Source organism: Passer montanus, unplaced genomic scaffold, assembly GCF_014805655.1.
Source record: "Passer montanus isolate IOZ18808 unplaced genomic scaffold, ASM1480565v1 scaffold41, whole genome shotgun sequence".
In the NCBI taxonomy this organism is placed as follows: domain Eukaryota; kingdom Metazoa; phylum Chordata; class Aves; order Passeriformes; family Passeridae; genus Passer; species Passer montanus.
This window is the reverse complement of record NW_024368930.1, coordinates 1,128,198-1,144,680: the sequence shown is the minus strand read 5'-3', so window position 1 is coordinate 1,144,680 and position 16,483 is coordinate 1,128,198. Positions and strand designations below refer to the sequence as shown.

Here is a 16,483-nt window from a genome sequence, read left to right as displayed (position 1 = left end):
TGGGGTGCCAGTTGTGACCCCACCCCTCTTAAACAGGCTCATTTTTGGTTTATTGGCTTGTGAGTTCATCGCAGGTAGCAGTGGCTCTGTCCTCACTGAGCTGCAGGTGAGCCTCAGTCCTGCTCCTCCTGATCAGGTGTCACAAGGATCAAATCTCTGCTGTCTCACTGTCAGCAGTGGGGACAACAAGAACCTGAGGTCTGGACTCAGTGCTGCAGGTGTGGGAGAGAGTGGAGAGGCTTCACTCTGGCAGGAGCTCGTCACAGAATTATGGAATTGTGGAATGTCTTGGCTTGGAGGGGACCTTAAAGCTCCTGCAGTCCCACCCCCTTCCACCAGACCAGGCTGCTCCAGCTGAGATTGTCCCTTGTCACCTCCAGCAGCAATGGGTGACACCCTCGTGGGGGAGATTTGGAGCTGCAACAGACTTCTCCAGGTGATCACTTTTCTCAAAACACCCTTTTCCCCTGAAAGGCAGATCTCCTCTCTGCTGAGAAGCAGAGGGATGGATACTGTGGGCACGTGGGGAAGCAAGAACCACCTCTGGCTGCCTTGGCACAGTCCCCTGGCCAGTTGTGCCTCCCCTGGGAGGTGCCAGCCTGCTGCCCAGACACTGAGCCCATCCTCAGCTTCCCTCAGCTGCTGGCACAGGCTGGGGGTGCAGGGAGCCTGGGTGGGCTGTGGGCAGCAGGGGCTGCTCCCTGCACCCTGGAGGTGCTGCAGGGCTCTCAGACAGTGGCTCCCTTTCTGTCTTGTGTCACTGCATGCATTGTATTTCTTGGCACCACGAATCCATGACATCTTGATTTGCAAACAGTCAAATAAAATAGAAAAATAATGTCCCCTGTTAATAGGTTGACACACTGCTTCAGGCCAAGTGTGAGTATTTCTATTGCATTTGCTTTGCTGCCTTATGTCAGTAACTGTTGCTATTGAAAGTAAACACCCCAACTGGTTAAATCAACAGCGTTTTGTTTATTCAAAGCTCATAAACTCCAGTAGCTGTAGGTCACTTTATGAAGTGCCAACCCCTGGGGGAAGAGAAGGAATAGTGTGAAATTATTGCATGCAGTGCACCCATCATGAGCCTTAGAGGAAGGGGATTTATTAGCAATTAATATTTCTTGCAGAGGAAAAAAAAATAATCCTATTGAGGCAGCTCCACACTGAGCCTTGAACCTCTCTACTGGTGGAAATGGGGAAGGGGCTGAAGCCTTCTTACACACTTGGGTGGAAAAAACAGACCTTGGAAAATGAAAAGTGGCTGGGGTTTTTATTATTAGAGAAGGATTTCAGACCACCCAAAGGGAGGAGAAGAATTCAGGTGAAACAGGGCAGGGGAAGCCCTTCAGTGTGGTGTCTGCCCTGGGAGCTCAGCTGGAACTCTCCAGGTGGGATTGTTCTGAGGCACAGGAGCTTTGCACACCTCTTGTCTCAGCATGGGCACAGCTCTGGAGATGCCCAAAGCCATGCCAGGTGCAGCAGCTCCAAAGGGAACTGAGATGAGTCAGTGTGAAAACCAGGCTAAAATCTGTCCTTCCTCATGCTGAAAAAGCCTTGGAAACCACTGATCTGTGGGGTGGGTACCAAGCTCTCTGGTAACACAACAAAGCTGGAAAGAAATGTAGGTTAATCTGGAATTTTGATGATTTAGGATGTTTTGGAAATGAAATTTGGTGATTGAATAGGAATAAAGAGTGTCCAGGGCAATGCTTAAATACTTAAATATTTTCTCTTGACTGTTGTAGACATGCTTTTTGATTATTGCTATTTACTCTTAAGCCTTTGAGGTTACAGATCTGTCTTTGTGATAAATCCAATTAGGAACTCATCAGAAATGTTAGTGTTTTGGGAAATAAATTAATCCTACAGCCATGTGAAAGAAATTATCAGTGTCTTTGAAAGTAATCTGAATATATATTTTTTAACTGGCTGTATATTAGCCCAGATGTTACATGCTTGAACAATGAGTCCTAGAGTAGTTTTAAACAGATTTCAAAAATGCCTCTCAAATGGCATAAGAAAGTTACAAGTATTGAATTACTTTTATTCTTCAATAAGAGCAGAATCTCTGTCTCGTGACTGAGGGGTTCAGCAGAGCTAGAAAAGTTGCCGTGAAAGGTTTAATGCTTGAGTTTTCCCACCAAATCCTCCAACATCTTTTCCAGGCGATGAGACAGTTTGGTCTCTGCGAGGGTTGCAGGGCAGCAGAGCAGTGCCAGGGCAGGTCTCAGCCTGCCTGGTGTGAGGCAGGCCAGCCCTGCACGTCCACGATCGCATTTCCTCATTTCTGGCTCAGCAGCCAACGGTGTTCACTGAAGGCACAAGTGCTCAGGGTCTCTGTCAGGGAGAGCTGAAATCCAGCCAAGGCAGCTGGGAAAGAGATGAGCAGGAGCCTCTGGAGGCCTTTCCAGTTGGGGTGGATGAGTCTGGAGGAGTTGGAGTGCAGGTCATGAACTCGCAGTTCACCAGCCCCAAGCTGCTGCCCACCTGCTCTGCTCACAGGGAAGCTCCTGATATTTTCCAGCTGTCTGTGTCGTGGGGAACAGCTCTCACATCTTCACTTCCTTCAGCTCAGACAGTTGGGATGGCTCTGCAGGAATGGTCACCAGGGCTCTCCAAAGCCTTTCTGACCAAGCAGTGGCTGTTTTAATGGCATTAGAGGAAAGTGGGTGGAGAGATGGTGCTCTCCTGGTTTTCTGGCTGGGGAAAGAGAGAATAGCTTGCTAAAGTCACGCTCCAAATTCATGGCCAAGAACAGTAAAGACCTTAGAAAGCCTTGCTGACGTCCGTGTCCATCTGGATCCCACCCTACCTTTCCTTCCCTTGCCTTTTGTATCCAGACTCAGGCTGTGACACAGGGCCCTGCTCCTCAGATGTTCAGGCTGAACATGCTTGGAAAAACCCTGGGCTGCAGCAGTCCTGGTGTGACCCCTCCAGATCACAAGTGGGGCTTGGTGGCTGCCCCACCAGGGCTCGGTGCCCACACGTGGAGCTGGAGCTGTTGCTGGCAGCCCCCTGTGCCAGCCCTGCCCTGTGGGAGGCAGTGGGATTTTGGAGAGAGGTTCATTTGGTTTTTTCCCCCCTCTGAAGGAATTCAGTGTTATTCCGTGGAATCCTCTGTGCAGGTGGAATTTTTGGGCTCTGGGGCTGCAGTGTGCCTGCACTTGAAAATTTGGCCGTTGGCTTGGAAACAGGCATGGGCAAGTTTCAGCTCATTCATCCAAGCTGTCCTTTCTCAAGGACAAGAAGCAGGGCCAGCACAGCTGAACCACTGCAGCCAACTCCTGAATGTTTCCAAATAAAATGCCTTGAGTAAGTTTATTTTTCCCTCTCAGGCCTAAATTTAGCACCCTGGAGAAGCTGCTTTGGCAGTCAGGGGATGGTAACGATGACAAGATCAATCTGTGGATAGTTCTGGGAAGATTTGGAAAGTCCTGGTAAAACAGAGCTGGTTTCATTCATGTTTGCAATTTGTCCACAGCCCAAAGGTCTGCTCATGAGCTTCCAATGGTTGAAAGACAAGACATTGACAGCTGCCTGGTTTATGGAGGACAGCAGATGATCCTCACTGGACAGAATTTCACAGCAGAGTCCAAGGTGGTGTTCACAGAAAAAACATCAGGTAAGGCAGGTTTTTCCTAACTTTCCCTAATGGGATAAGACAAATCTGTAGTGCCAAATCTTATCATAAGGTTTGTGCTCATGATACTCAAGTGAGTAGTCCCATTCAAGTTCATGTAAGTAAAACCATGTGAGTCAAGTTAGACTTGGGAGCAACTGTTTGTGTTGTTGCTTCACAAGAATCCAGGCACTGGGAATCAGCAGGGACAGATTTGTTATCAAAGACAGGAGATGAGTGCTACGTGTTCCTCTGTGCTTGCTTAATCTCATGTTTAGTGAATTAATCTCATGTTTAGTGAATGCTACTGTAGAACTCATCACTGAAATTATCATTTTTATTGATGTGAACTGCAGGCAAAGATTGTGTTTGCTTCCCTTTAGAAATCTGTGGAGAATAAGTGTCTTTTGATATAAAATAATTTTTATACACATAATGAGATACAAGAATCCATCCCTTCTTCCATATTTTTGATTGTAAACTTTGTGTTCCCTTTTTGCTATTAAGAAAACCTGGTGTTTGTGAGTTTTCTGTCAGTGAACTGAGGTAGAGGTATCTTCAGTGTTATGCAGTGACTTGCAAGGAGTTTAAGAGACTGCATTGCCCAAGTGAGCAGCATGTGCATAATCTATGGGGTGATGCCATTGGAAAAAAGTGAGAATCGAGCAAAAAATGAATGTACATTCATGAACATACATGGGCACCAGCTGGTGACATGGGGAAAAAAACATCCTGTGGGTCCCAGCTCCCTCGCACAGCAGCAGCAAGCCAGGCTGGTTCTGCAGGTATGAAAGGCTCTGAAGAGCTGTGGAGGTTCAGATGAGCCTGTGCAGTCAGAGGATTTCTTTTGGCACGCTCCGTTTCCTTTCAAGCCCATGGATTAATTCCTTCCCACTGTGCTGCCACTGTTCCACCATGTCAGCGCCTCGGGAAGGTGCTTGGGAACATCTTGGCAGCCTGCAGTGCTACCTGTCCCAAGAATGCTCTGCAGCAGCTACAGGAGATGATCCACTCAAAGGAGGCAGCTCCTGATGCCATTTCGAGGAAACATCCCAAACGCCCTGCCCCTGTTTCCATCTGAGAGCAGAGAAGGCTCTGGCTGGAAGAGATGTTAGAAAGTAAAAAGAACAACAATATTTTCCACACTAAATCTAAAGCTTTTCTTCGCTGCTGGGGAAACTGCAGGGTTTTTTCCTTTTTTTACCTCCTGGTAGGGGAGAGACAGGACTTATCCCAGCAGCAGTGCCCAGTCTGGAGCAGGGATTTGCTTGCTGGTGTTCCATATCCTGCCTCCCCCCCAGCCCTCGGCCTCTGCAGGCAGCCCCAGTCTGCTGGACTCTGAATAAATGACTGGCAGAAGGGGATTTGGAGGATGGGAGGTCCAGAGTCAAATCCTCAGGCTGAATCAGAGGTGTGTGTGGTTTGCTCTGGGTTATCTGGGGGACTCTGTGCTGAGTGCTTCTCTGTGTGCTCCAAAATGCAGCAGCACCTCTGGCAGAGGTGCCCTGAAGCGCTTTTAAATGAAGATTTCTTTATTTAATCGTATATCCTAAGGTGAGGAAGGTTAAGAAGCTGAGCTGGACGTGCAGATCATGCGTGGGCTGAGTGCAGCAAACAGAATTGTTTTGTGCCTGGCTTGTCAGAGGTTGATGAGTATCTCAGCTCCCCTGAAATCAGGATCTTGTGCACCTGAGGCTTTCAGCCTCCCTCATTCTGCACTGTAGGCAATTCCAAATATCTCTGGGATGTCTGTTGATAGCTGCCACTGCCTTGGGCTGCAGGAGCCCAGAGCCCTGAGCCCAGAGCCCTGAGCCCAGAGCAGTGAGCCCAGAGCAGTGAGCCCAGAGCCCTGAGCCCAGCCGTGCAGCCCCAGGCGTCGATGGAGCAGTGCCTGGGTGGAGGGAGGAGCAGCTCACCCACACCTTGCCCTGCACAGCCCGTGCAGAAAGTGCTGATGAGCTGCTCAGGGGCAGGGTAAGCCACAGGCACCGTGCTGGGGTGGCTGGCAGCCCAGCTCTGCTGACCCAGCTGCAGCAGGCTGTGTCTCTCCAGAGCGCGCCGCTGCCGCGGAGCCTGTGAGACAATCACACCTTTGTCAGGGCAGGAAGATGCAGCAAGCTCGCAGGGGAAGCTTGGTTTGCTTAGAGTTTCATTTTAACAGCTCACAAGCCTTGTCTGTGCTAGCAAGTGGTGCTGGATTTCCCACTTTTGCCACCAGTTTTAGCTGTGCTGGTAACAACAATGGTGAGAGCAGCAGTGTAGGCAACCATGCCACAGCTTTTGGCACTCCAGGCTCCACAGAGCTCTGGCTTGGGTGTGCAGTGTTTAGGGTGAGAGTGGCAAGGCTCTTTTGTCCCCCAAAAAAATCATTTTTCAAGTATTTTTGTGCAGCCAGATTTTCTGCTGGTCATTGTTGCACAGACTCCAAACTCCGGGTGTCCCTTGGAGCCGGGTGAAGCCGTGCTGGGAAGGCATCACTCTGCTGTGCAGAGCTGAGGGAGCTGCTGCTCGGGGTCACAACTGCAAATTAGGTTTCATCTCTCAGGGAAACACTCAGAACCTCTTCCCATTTCCTCTGGATCTTGTAGACGATTCTTCTACTCTTGTAGATTCTTCACCCACCGCTAGGAAGGTGGAGGAATGTGGAACTGGTCACATTTGTGACACAAATACGTGTCTCCGTGAGCAGTAATGAACAGGCTTTATTTATCTTTTCACAGAACTGCAGATAGTATATTTTTCCATAGAAATACCTGGAAAAGGAGGACAATTCCCCGAATTGTGGGGGGATGTCATTGTGAAAGCGAGTGTCCGTGTCACGCGAGCCGCAGGCGGTGGCAGGGAGCTGCTGGGGACAGGGCTGGGACAGGCTCAGCCTCGGCTCACGACAGGAAATGGCAGCAGGAAACGCAGTGAAGGGGCTGGAGCTCAGTGCTCTGAGGGATAAAGTGCTTGTGTTTGAAATGCTGATGCATAAATAGCATCAATTTTCTGAATGCTAAAGTTTATCAACATGCAGGCCTCAGAGTTCTGAGTTCTTCTTACGGTTGTCTCTTGCTGGTGCAAGATCATAAAATGTAGCTGCTGTGAGCCAGGGGAGCTGATGAATTCAGAAAGCAGAGTTTGGCTGATGGAGTTTGAAGATCTGAACTTGGAGACACGTAACTGAGCCCAGCTAAGTTAAAGTAGGTCAGGGAAGCAGCTAGATTGGACTGTATTCTTGTAATTTTGATCTGGAAGAGAAAGCTTGAAAAGCAGTCTTGGAGCTATCAAGGATTTGGAATAGGGTGAAGGTCAAGGGTGTTAGTGTTTGGTTGGGGCCCAGATCTTACAGTGCAGTTAAAAAAAGAAGACATTTGGAATTCCCCTTTTTATTTATTTTAATCGTCATGTAATAATTTGCAAGTCAGATGCTGGTTGCATTGTGTTTACTCCCATTTGTGTACTGGTTGCTGCTGCTCTGCTGTCAGTGATAGAGGAGATTCGTGTTTCTCAGGGAGAAAAGTGCAAATGGGCTGTGATTTCCCCTGCCAAACTCTTCTGGTGGCCACATGGACACCGTGAATCATCTCTAGGACAATGTGGGTGGTGGAGGAACAACCCAAACACAATGTCCATCCCTGGAGTGGCTCCACCATAAATCTCCAGCTTGGGCCAGGCAGGGTAAGGAGAGGAGGTGCTGCCTGTGCCCTTTGAACTGGGGCAGCTGCCAGGGCCCCCAGGTGTGGACATCCACAACCCCTGGGACACAATAAATCAGCTCTGGAGCCCAGCAGTGGTGCTTGGGCACACTGGGATGTGTCCTGGCTGCAGGGGAGCTCAGCCAGGCTGTGGCTGTGCAGTGTGGGGGTGCTGGGTTGAGGTTTTGTCTGCACCCCACGTGCTGGAAACAAGGCATGGAACGTGTGCCAGGGGATCCCAGGAGCCCTGCAGGACAGTGCCCTGCAGGACACGGTGGTGGGATGGCATCAGGGCAGGTTTGATGTGAAGAGAAGCTTGCTGCTGTGTGGGTTTGATGTAGGATTATGCTCTCTGTGGGAGAGATGAAAGGAAATTCCAGCTCTGTCTGCAGCAGTGTTCCCCTTTGTGCTAGGTCAGTTCCTCACCGTGCTCCAGACAGGGAGCTGAATCCCTTTTTGTAGTCTGACAGTTTCATGAATGATCCAAAAACTCCTGGGGAGTGCAGAAAATAGCAAACTGTTTTCAGCAGTTAACTCTGTGAACTTAATAATGCAACACTAATGATGCAATTTTCTCAGGCAAATTCAAGATAAAATAGACAAAAAGCTTTTAAAAAAAACTTGCGTGTTTTCCCAGGTTCATTCAAAAGAGGTGTTTGCTACTTGAACAAATAAACAAGTTTAAATATTGAATGTGAGGGTAACAAGCATTAATCAGGAGGATTGGTTTGCCTGGTTCTGCTGTGCAAATTACAAAGTTTCAGGGTAATGGGGCACCTTGTGCCTTTCCTTGCTGCTGTGGCTGCTGAAAGCCAGCAAACCTTTCTCCCCAAAGGTTTCCTCCTGTCTGGAATGTGCTGCCTGCCCCAGGTGTTCTTGTAATCCTAGGGGCAATCACCCGACCAGGGATTCCAAAAAAACACTGCAAAACAGGAAAAAATCTAGGGCTCACACAGAGAGAAGTGCAGAAGAGTGTGGCTGCAGAAACGGAGTTGCCATAGCTGTTGGAGGCTCAGCGAGACAGGGTGGAATCCAGTGTTTTGGAAGGTTTCCCCGTATGACACAAGATTTTGGAATTTTACAGCTGGTAAATCCTTATTAACACAGGCAGCCACTGCTGGCCTGGATTCCCTGGCTCACTGTTTACTATGGGGGCGCCTGATGGAAGTGTGCCTGGTCCTGATTATTCAGCTTAATTGTTTAGGGAGAATATTAAAAAATAATCATAACTCTTGGCATAAACAAAAGGCAGAGAGACAAGCTCCCATCACCTGTTGACAGAAAATTGATCATGAAGAAAGCTGGCATGGGGAGTGGAATTCCCTGTTCTCCCACTTAGTCATCGCATCCTGGTGTGACTCATTTTATTACATGGAGGTTCCCAGTGGTTTTATTTTGAGAGAAGCTTTTGTTTAATAATTTATACACACACACACACACAAACACACTTATAATCTTAGAAAAACAACAAATCTATTCTGATGAATTGGCATGAGGGATCATTTGGAAGATTTCTGGAATGAAATGCTGTTCCTCCTGCTTCGCTGTTCAACTACTGTATTTATGTTTTATTTTAATGGGAATTGAATTTCTCAACAATAGATGGGGAGAATTTGCCTCTAGACTTGTTCTCACTGTGCAAAATGTCAGATTTGGGGCTGGGCTGGCTGGTGGATGACTAATCCATTGCCCTTTTACCTCCCAGACCTTGCCTTGTATCTCAGCCGTGGTGACTCAAACTTCTGTCCTCAGTGCAATGAAGGCACTGGCCTCTGCTCTTAACAAACAGAGCTCCATTAACTGCAGTGGGCACTCTTGCTTCAGAAAGAAAAAGAAATCCATGGAAATGAAGCTCAGGAATAAATTTAATAGTTCCACTTTTCATGAGTTTTAAATACACTCATGCTGTGTTTGCTGTAAAGTTTGAAAATTGTTTTGAAGTAAGAGTTTAGAAGGAGACAACTGCTCAGGACCAGATGCTGAGCAGCCTTGTGCTGGCTTGAAGCAGAGTAACTTTCCAGCTGAAATCAGAATTTGTCCCTGAATTTGTCTGGAATGTGTCCAGAGCAGCAGGGATTCTGAGTTCCTCACAAGGTTTCTGCTGCCCAGAGTGGTTTTGTCCTACTGGAAACCATTCACTGCCCTCCCTTTGTTCTTGGGGTGGCTCTAAAAACCCTTCTTTGTGTTCCAGAGATGTCTGTCATCTACTGATAAAAGCTGACAGAGGTAATTGTGCTTTTCTGGAAGTCCTTCTCAGAGTCAGAGTGAATGGGGACAGTTCCCTGCAGGCCCAGGGGGAACTGTGCAGAACTGAACTGTGCAGAGATGTGCAGAGATGTGCAGAAATGTGCAAAACTGTGCAGAACTCTGCAGAAATGTGCAGTCAGAGCCCTGCCCCTCTGGTCACCAGGCTGCCTTTCTCTGGGGAGCCAGTAACAGGTTGTTCATTAGGTAATTTGTGTAATGCTTGACTGAAAAGCAGTGTACATTTGCAGGCCTAAAATCACATGCAGGCGTGGAATCCCATCCAGAATCAGCACAATAGTATATTTAGTCTTCAGCTGCAGAGAACTGCAAAGAACATTTCCTGAGCCTCTCAGTCCATCAGTCATGCTTGTTCAAATAAAGCAGTGAGTTTGTTTCCCTGCTAGTGACTGACCCCAAAGTCATGAGTAAGGGATCCTGAATAATGTGTAAAGGCTGTAACTGGTTCAGAAAACCTTTAATTGGCTAATTAAAAAGGGTCCTATAAGGGGCTGCAGAGAATCACCCCGAATGTTCCTAATGCAGCCTGACGTTTTGATTTCCCCCAGTTTGAAGCAGGACTTTTGGTATGATGGCAGTTTGGGTTAGGAAGGGTAGAATTACTTTCTTCCAACAACTCATTCATTCCCCCAAAGAGTGCTGACACAATCAGATCTCTCATCGGGGTTTAATGCTAAGTCTCATAGCCCTGAAGCAGCACAAAAATCTCTATTTCCTGAACATTTCACTGACCTGTGGTGTTAAGAACTTGCCAACTAAGACAAACCATTAAATGAGCAGAGAACCACAACAGTAAAAATACTGCATGAGGCAGCCATGGCTGGTAAGACCTCAGGGTCTAAACCCAAGAATATTTTATCATCTTGAGTGCAACTGCTGCCCTTTCCAGAGGCAGGGATTGAATTCCCTGTGTGGAGGCACAGCTTGAAAGGCACCACACACGCAGACCTGGCCCTGGACTCCTCAGTGATGCTTTGCAGCTTTCTCTCCTGTCCATTGTCGAGGCAGGTTTAATTCTGTGCAATAAGCAGCTATCAGCACTTGTAGACTTTGGATTAAATTATTAATCAAGCTGGGGTTTATTCTTCTGTGTTTCCAAGCAGGAGCTGTTTGTCCCGTTTGTGGCATGACGGAATTATGGGGTAATTAAAGCCAGAAGGGATCTCTGGAGGGTTGAGCACAGCCTCCTGCTCAAAGCTGAACACATTTCTGGTGCCCAGGCACCACCTGGCTTCCAGGGCAGGGCCTTTGGTGTGACAGGTTTTGCACTGGAGCTGTGCTCCACTGTCACATCAGCCTTAGGATTTTTAGCACATCCTTACAGTCAGAATCCCGTTTTTGTTGAGGACTTTCTGCAAACACCCACTATAATTTTCTCCTGAAAAATTTTACATTTATGCACATTGTAAAGGTGATGAATGTGTTGACAGTTTGGTGCAGGTTTTCTCTATTCAGAATTTCCTGAAATGATCCTGAGACTTCTCAGTTTATTCCTCCTGCTCTCCATTAGCTCCCAGGGTGTGCATAACCAAAAGCTTTCTTTTCATTACCAGGAAAAAGAATAGGTTAAAGTAGAGAGAGAGACTTGTGAATGCAGTTGAATTTTTCATTTTCCTGACAGCCTCCCTCATCCTTCTGCCAAAAGCTCCCCATAATGTGCATATCCAGAGCGGCTGAAGGAAAAGCAAATATTGATTGTCTCGAGCTGAAGTGAAGCAGTGAGACAGATGGAGCCACATCATCATATTGAAGCATAAAGGTCAGGGAGTGAGCTGCAAAGAGCTTAAATTCAGCAGGGCTCAAAGAACGGGGATTGCTGCTGCTGACAGATTTGTTAGAAACCTGTTTAGCTGCCACAAATATGGAATACATCCAAACAGAAGCATCCATCATTGTTGGAATGATAACCCCAAATACATTTATTTCTTGTTTGCCTTTTCTCATTCTTACTTTTGACCCACACAGACTTTGGACTCAGCCTGAACATCATTTGATTTTTCTGGTTGGCTTCATCAGCTTTTAGTGCAATTTCAGTGGCTCAGTTACTAAATCAGATCCCCTGTGGTTGTGGTTGCATGTGTTCCACAGGCCCCTTGGATGTGGCACATGACTTGGAGGCCCGTTTCTGCTTTAGTTTATGCATTTTGGACCAACAAACCCTTTTGATTTCCACCTTCTTTGTGAAGTTAGTGCTGTTGTATCTGCACAGACTGTTTGAATTTGGCAGTACAGAAACAAAGATGAAAACATTCTGCCTGGAGCAAAACCAGTGTCAAACATTCCTGCTTGGCTGTCCTTGTTGTCAGGACATCTTCATGTGGCATTGCTGAGACAGCTCTGATGTGTGTCTCTGTCAGAGCTCTCACTTTATGATGTATTTTCTTGTTTCCTTTTCCCTCCTCTTTTCCTCAGAGAACTCTAAAAACTTATCCCTTGGGATGTTTAGGATTGTGGGGAGGTTCCTTAACACACACTGTGATGGTTTCTTTTCTCAAAGCTCACCTGTAAGAGGAGTGTCCCCACTGAGCATTTGCTGCCTCATAATCAGACAAGGATTCCCTGGATAACCCCCAGTATTTTGGCTCCCCCTTCCCTGTTTCTGTCTCAACAGCAGAAGGATTTGGCTGCATTGACAGGGGTACAGATGGAATATAGAGATGGCCAGAGCGGTGCTGATGTTAAGTGACATTAAATAATGGAATATTTCCATGCTTTGCAGCAGTCCCTGGGGGTGGGCAGTGCCACAGAGCTCTGCCGAGGCCATGCCAGCCCCAGCAGCCACTCAGCCCAGGGTGGAAACGACACCTGACTCACAGGAGGGAACTTCAAAAGAGACAGAGAAAACTGGGATTGTTCAGTGTTCCCTCCTTGCAGCTGGGAGCCTGGGATCTCCTGATGGGGAATCCCTGATCTTTGGGATCTCCTGATGGGGCCACACTTCCAACTCTTGGGATCTCCTGATGGGGAATCCCTGATCTTTGGGATCTCCTGATGGGGAATCTCTGATCTTTGGGATCTCCTGGTGGGGCCACATTTCCAACTCTTGGGGGTCTCCTGATGGGGAATCCCTGATCTTTGGGATCTCCTGATGGGGCCACACTTCCAGCTCTTGGGATCTCCTGATGGGGAATCCCTGATCTTTGGGATCTCCTGATGGGGCCACACTTCCAGCCCCTCCCTGGCTGTGTCCACTGCCCAGGGAGGTTGGGGTGAGGGAGCCCAGTAGGGCTGGTGCCCCCTGCCCCACAGCAGCCCCAGGAGCCCATCCCACCATTGCCCAGGGAGGTTGGGGTGAGGGAGCCCAGCAGCGCTGGTGCCCCCTGCCCCAGGAGCCCATCCTGAGGGAGGGATGAGAGCCCTGAGCTCCAGGAGAAGCTGCCTGTCCCCAGTGGGTGTGAGCAGGGCTGTCCCAGGTGTGGGGTGTGGGACAGGTGAGGGTCTGTCCCAGGGGATGGACAGAAGGGACCCTGGGGTTGTGTCCTGGGAAGAGGCTGCCCAAGAGCCCAGCACATCTGTCAGCTCATTGTCTGAACAAAGAGCACAACAACAGAAGAAATGCAAAATGCATTTTAAAATACTCTTTCATTTCCCTTTTTGCCAGAAGCAGAAGTGCTTAAATAACAGAGGACAAAAGCAGCTCTTGCAGAACTTCCAAGAGCTGGGAAAAATAAAAAGCTCTGTGAGAAGGACTGGGTTTAGGAGATTTTCCCCCTTGTTCTGCCCAGTCTGGGGAACCCCCAGAGCAGGCAGAGCTGCTCCCCCTAAAGCAGACAGCAGCTCCTGGCTGCAGCATTCCCAGTCCATCGGGTCCTTGGGATATGTGTCCCCTGGCCAGTTTAAAAGCAAGCTTTCAGAAAGGTATGAAGCAATTTTTTTCCCTCCCATCAGTACTTTTCTTCTGCAAATTGCTTGGCTAACAGGCTCAATGGAATATGAAAAGCAAAGGGGTAAAGATTAAAATCTAAAAAAAAAAAATAAGGAAAGCATTGCAAAACATGTTTCTATATTTAAGAAGTGTTTGTAACCAGAGGAAGTACCCAGTCTGTAAATGAGTGTCCTGTCACTGCTGATACACTCTTACAGTGCAGGGGTTACTGTGGTGGTGCTCCATACAGGGGGATCAAATTTTATTTTCCTCTCTAAATGTAATTTTGTGTAACTCAGGATGGGGACGAGCTGCATGGATGCAATAATTAAGGGCAGCAAAGCTTGCAGGGGTTCAGGGCAGAGGCTGTCCCACATGCAGTGGAGTGTTTTTGCACTGAGTACAGTGAATATTTGGTGCTTTACCACGGCTTTGGGGCTGTCAGTGGCATTCTGTGGGAATCCAAGTGGTCTTGGCTCAGAGCAGCAGAAGGTTTGCTGAGCTGCTGACCCAGTGTGACCATTCACGAGTTGTGTGACCTTCTGGTGCCCTCCACCAGTCAGGCTGGCTGGACTCAGGCCTGGTAAAAAGCAGATGTTGCACCTGTGCTAAATATTTCATTCCTCAGTCTGGCTAATTTTTACATAAACATTGAATTTTAATATGGATGTAAGCTCTTTCCTGGCAAGAGAAGTGTTCAGTGATGTGTTTCAGTGAAATGCTGGTGCTTTCTGTGAGGACTGGGAAGGTGCTTGAAATCAAGTCCATTTTGAGAGCTTTGCTAGCTTAATGCCTTTGATTTGTCTCACTTTTTTTTTTTTAATAAGTTCTATGATTTAGAAAAAAAGCCCACAGTGAGGTTAATGTTGTGATGTTCTTCTAGATGGACAGCAGATCTGGGAAATGGAGGCAACGGTGGACAAAGACAAGAGCCAGCCTGTGAGTATGAAACACGGGGTGTTCTCTCCTGGGCAGCAGCTTGTGCTCAAGGGGGGCTTCTAGAAGCAGAAAGAGCAGCAGTGCCACAGTGAACATGCTGCAGCAGTGCATGTGCTGCAGGAGGGATGGATTCCTGCAGAGAGACCCCAAGGGAGTCGCTGCTGCGTTCTGTCCTGCACAGCCACGGTGCCAGCCCAGGCTCTGCGGGTGCTGCCCCTGTGCCAGCCCTGGGTGCTGTGCCCAAATTCGGGGTTTTCCTGCAGCATTTCCAGTGCTCTTTGGAGGGAAGGAGCCCCTCTGTTCCCTTGGCTTGCTGGGACCTTGGTGGGCAGGCAGAGCTCTCAGGAGCCAGCAGTGACTCTGCCATGGGCTGTGCCTGCCGGGAGGCAGCAGGGTCTGCCTGTGGATAAACCAAAAGCCTACAGAATAACTGAGTTATTCTGACAAAAAGAGGGAATTCTGCAGTGCACGCTCCTTTATCAGGCTCTGTGGGATTAGCAGAGCTTCTGCATTTGTCACCATTTTGTGTTTTATTTGTAGCTGAGACTTCTCTCTCCAAGTGCAGGAGGGATAGTCCATAGAAACCAACTTGTCAGTGCCAAAAATCTTCTGGTCTTCCACCATCTGCCCCTTTTTTTCATACCTTTATAGGGATGAGTAGGGAGATTCCTCTTGCTCTGGCTATAGCAAGGGGAGCTGCAGTCAAACCCTGCCCAGCCTCAGGTGCTGATCCCTTGCTGTCCCCTGCATTATTTCTTTCAGAGCATGCTTTTTGTGGAGATTCCCGAGTACAGGAACAAGCACATCCGCACAGCCGTCAAGGTGAACTTCTATGTCATCAATGGCAAAAGAAAAAGAAGCCAGCCCCAGCATTTCACCTATCACCCAGGTAATTCTCAGGGACAGAGCCACTTGTCATCTAAGTTCATGAGCGGGATTTGATTTTCTGCTCTGTCGTTTTCTTGCTGTTCTTTGAGGATCTAAATTTGCTAATTTAATTCAGCTCAGCCCTCAACAGCTGCTTGGTTTAAAGATGCCTGTGATTTATGATGAGGAATTTCCATCAGTTTGGGGTGTCAGTTATCTGTTATTCTGGCAATGGGCTGATGCTGCCCCATTCACTTGGTGGAAGTTTGCCAAGAGCCTCAGTGGGAACAGGCTCAGTCTGGGGCATGCTGTGACCCTCTGAAAACCACGAGTGTTGCCTTCTCTGACGTGTCCAGCAATAAGAAAACATCACATCTGGGAAAGGGCTTGGAATGGAGGAAGGCAAGCAATATATATTCTTCAGAGTGAGGCTAGTTGAGAAAAATACGAATGCTTTTGTGATGTCCTTGCTCTGGGGGGTTGGTGAGCCATGGCACAATAAATGCAACGGCATTATTAATGAGATTCCCAGAATTTCTCAGCTTTGGCTGGGAGGAAAATACTGTGAGAAAACCAGAGTATTGTGTTTGTGGAAAGCAGAAAGCATAAAATAACAGCACCACATTTTATGCAAGCTTCAAATGATGTCTTAATTTGACTTGTCTCTAAGGAAAGGCAAACATCCGTTCAGACTCTTATTTTGCTCTCCTTCAGCCTGAAAATCTCTGGTGCTCTCCCTGAATTTATGAGCTCTATAGGGTATCACCAGTGTGAAGGGTTTGTGCAGGTGCTCAGTTGTTCTGCTCTGGAACAGTATTGAGAAGCACACTTCTCTCTCAATACAATCCCTAAAACAGACCACTTAGGAGGAGGAATCTTTACTTCCAGACAGGAATTTTGCATGACCACTGCATGGTTTCCATTGTGTGGTGTTTCTGTAGTGAGTTTTGGGGAAGATTTGACCAGAAGTCATTGGAAATGCAGAGGACCACCATTTACCCCATGAGGATTCAACCAGCTCTTACTAAATCCTGGTCTTTTAAATGATGGTGTCAGACAGGTCTTCAGCTCTCAGTGCTGAAGAAAATTTGTGCAGCAGAGACAAAAGCTCTGGAATAGTTCAGCTCTGCCTTTGGTCACTTGTTAAGTATTTAACAGAAAGATGGGCAGTTGTTTATGTCCTGGGATTTCTATTGATTGGAAGTACTGCATGAAACACCTATCTATGACTTCTTATTTGGTGTG

The 16,483-nt window shown here is 47.8% G+C and overlaps 1 protein-coding gene across 3 annotated transcripts in view; it reads left to right on the top strand.

Moving 5' to 3' along the window:
- NFATC2 (nuclear factor of activated T cells 2) overlaps positions 1 to 16,483 on the top strand; it is a 73,135-nt gene that overhangs the window by 27,845 nt on the left and 28,807 nt on the right. For all 3 annotated transcript variants that reach the window (XM_039719433.1, XM_039719435.1, XM_039719436.1), the window contains exons 6-8: positions 3,485 to 3,625; positions 14,316 to 14,371; positions 15,134 to 15,260. In XM_039719433.1, the coding sequence (XP_039575367.1) occupies positions 3,485 to 3,625; positions 14,316 to 14,371; positions 15,134 to 15,260 (324 nt within the window). The remainder of the gene's footprint in view (positions 1 to 3,484; positions 3,626 to 14,315; positions 14,372 to 15,133; positions 15,261 to 16,483) is intronic.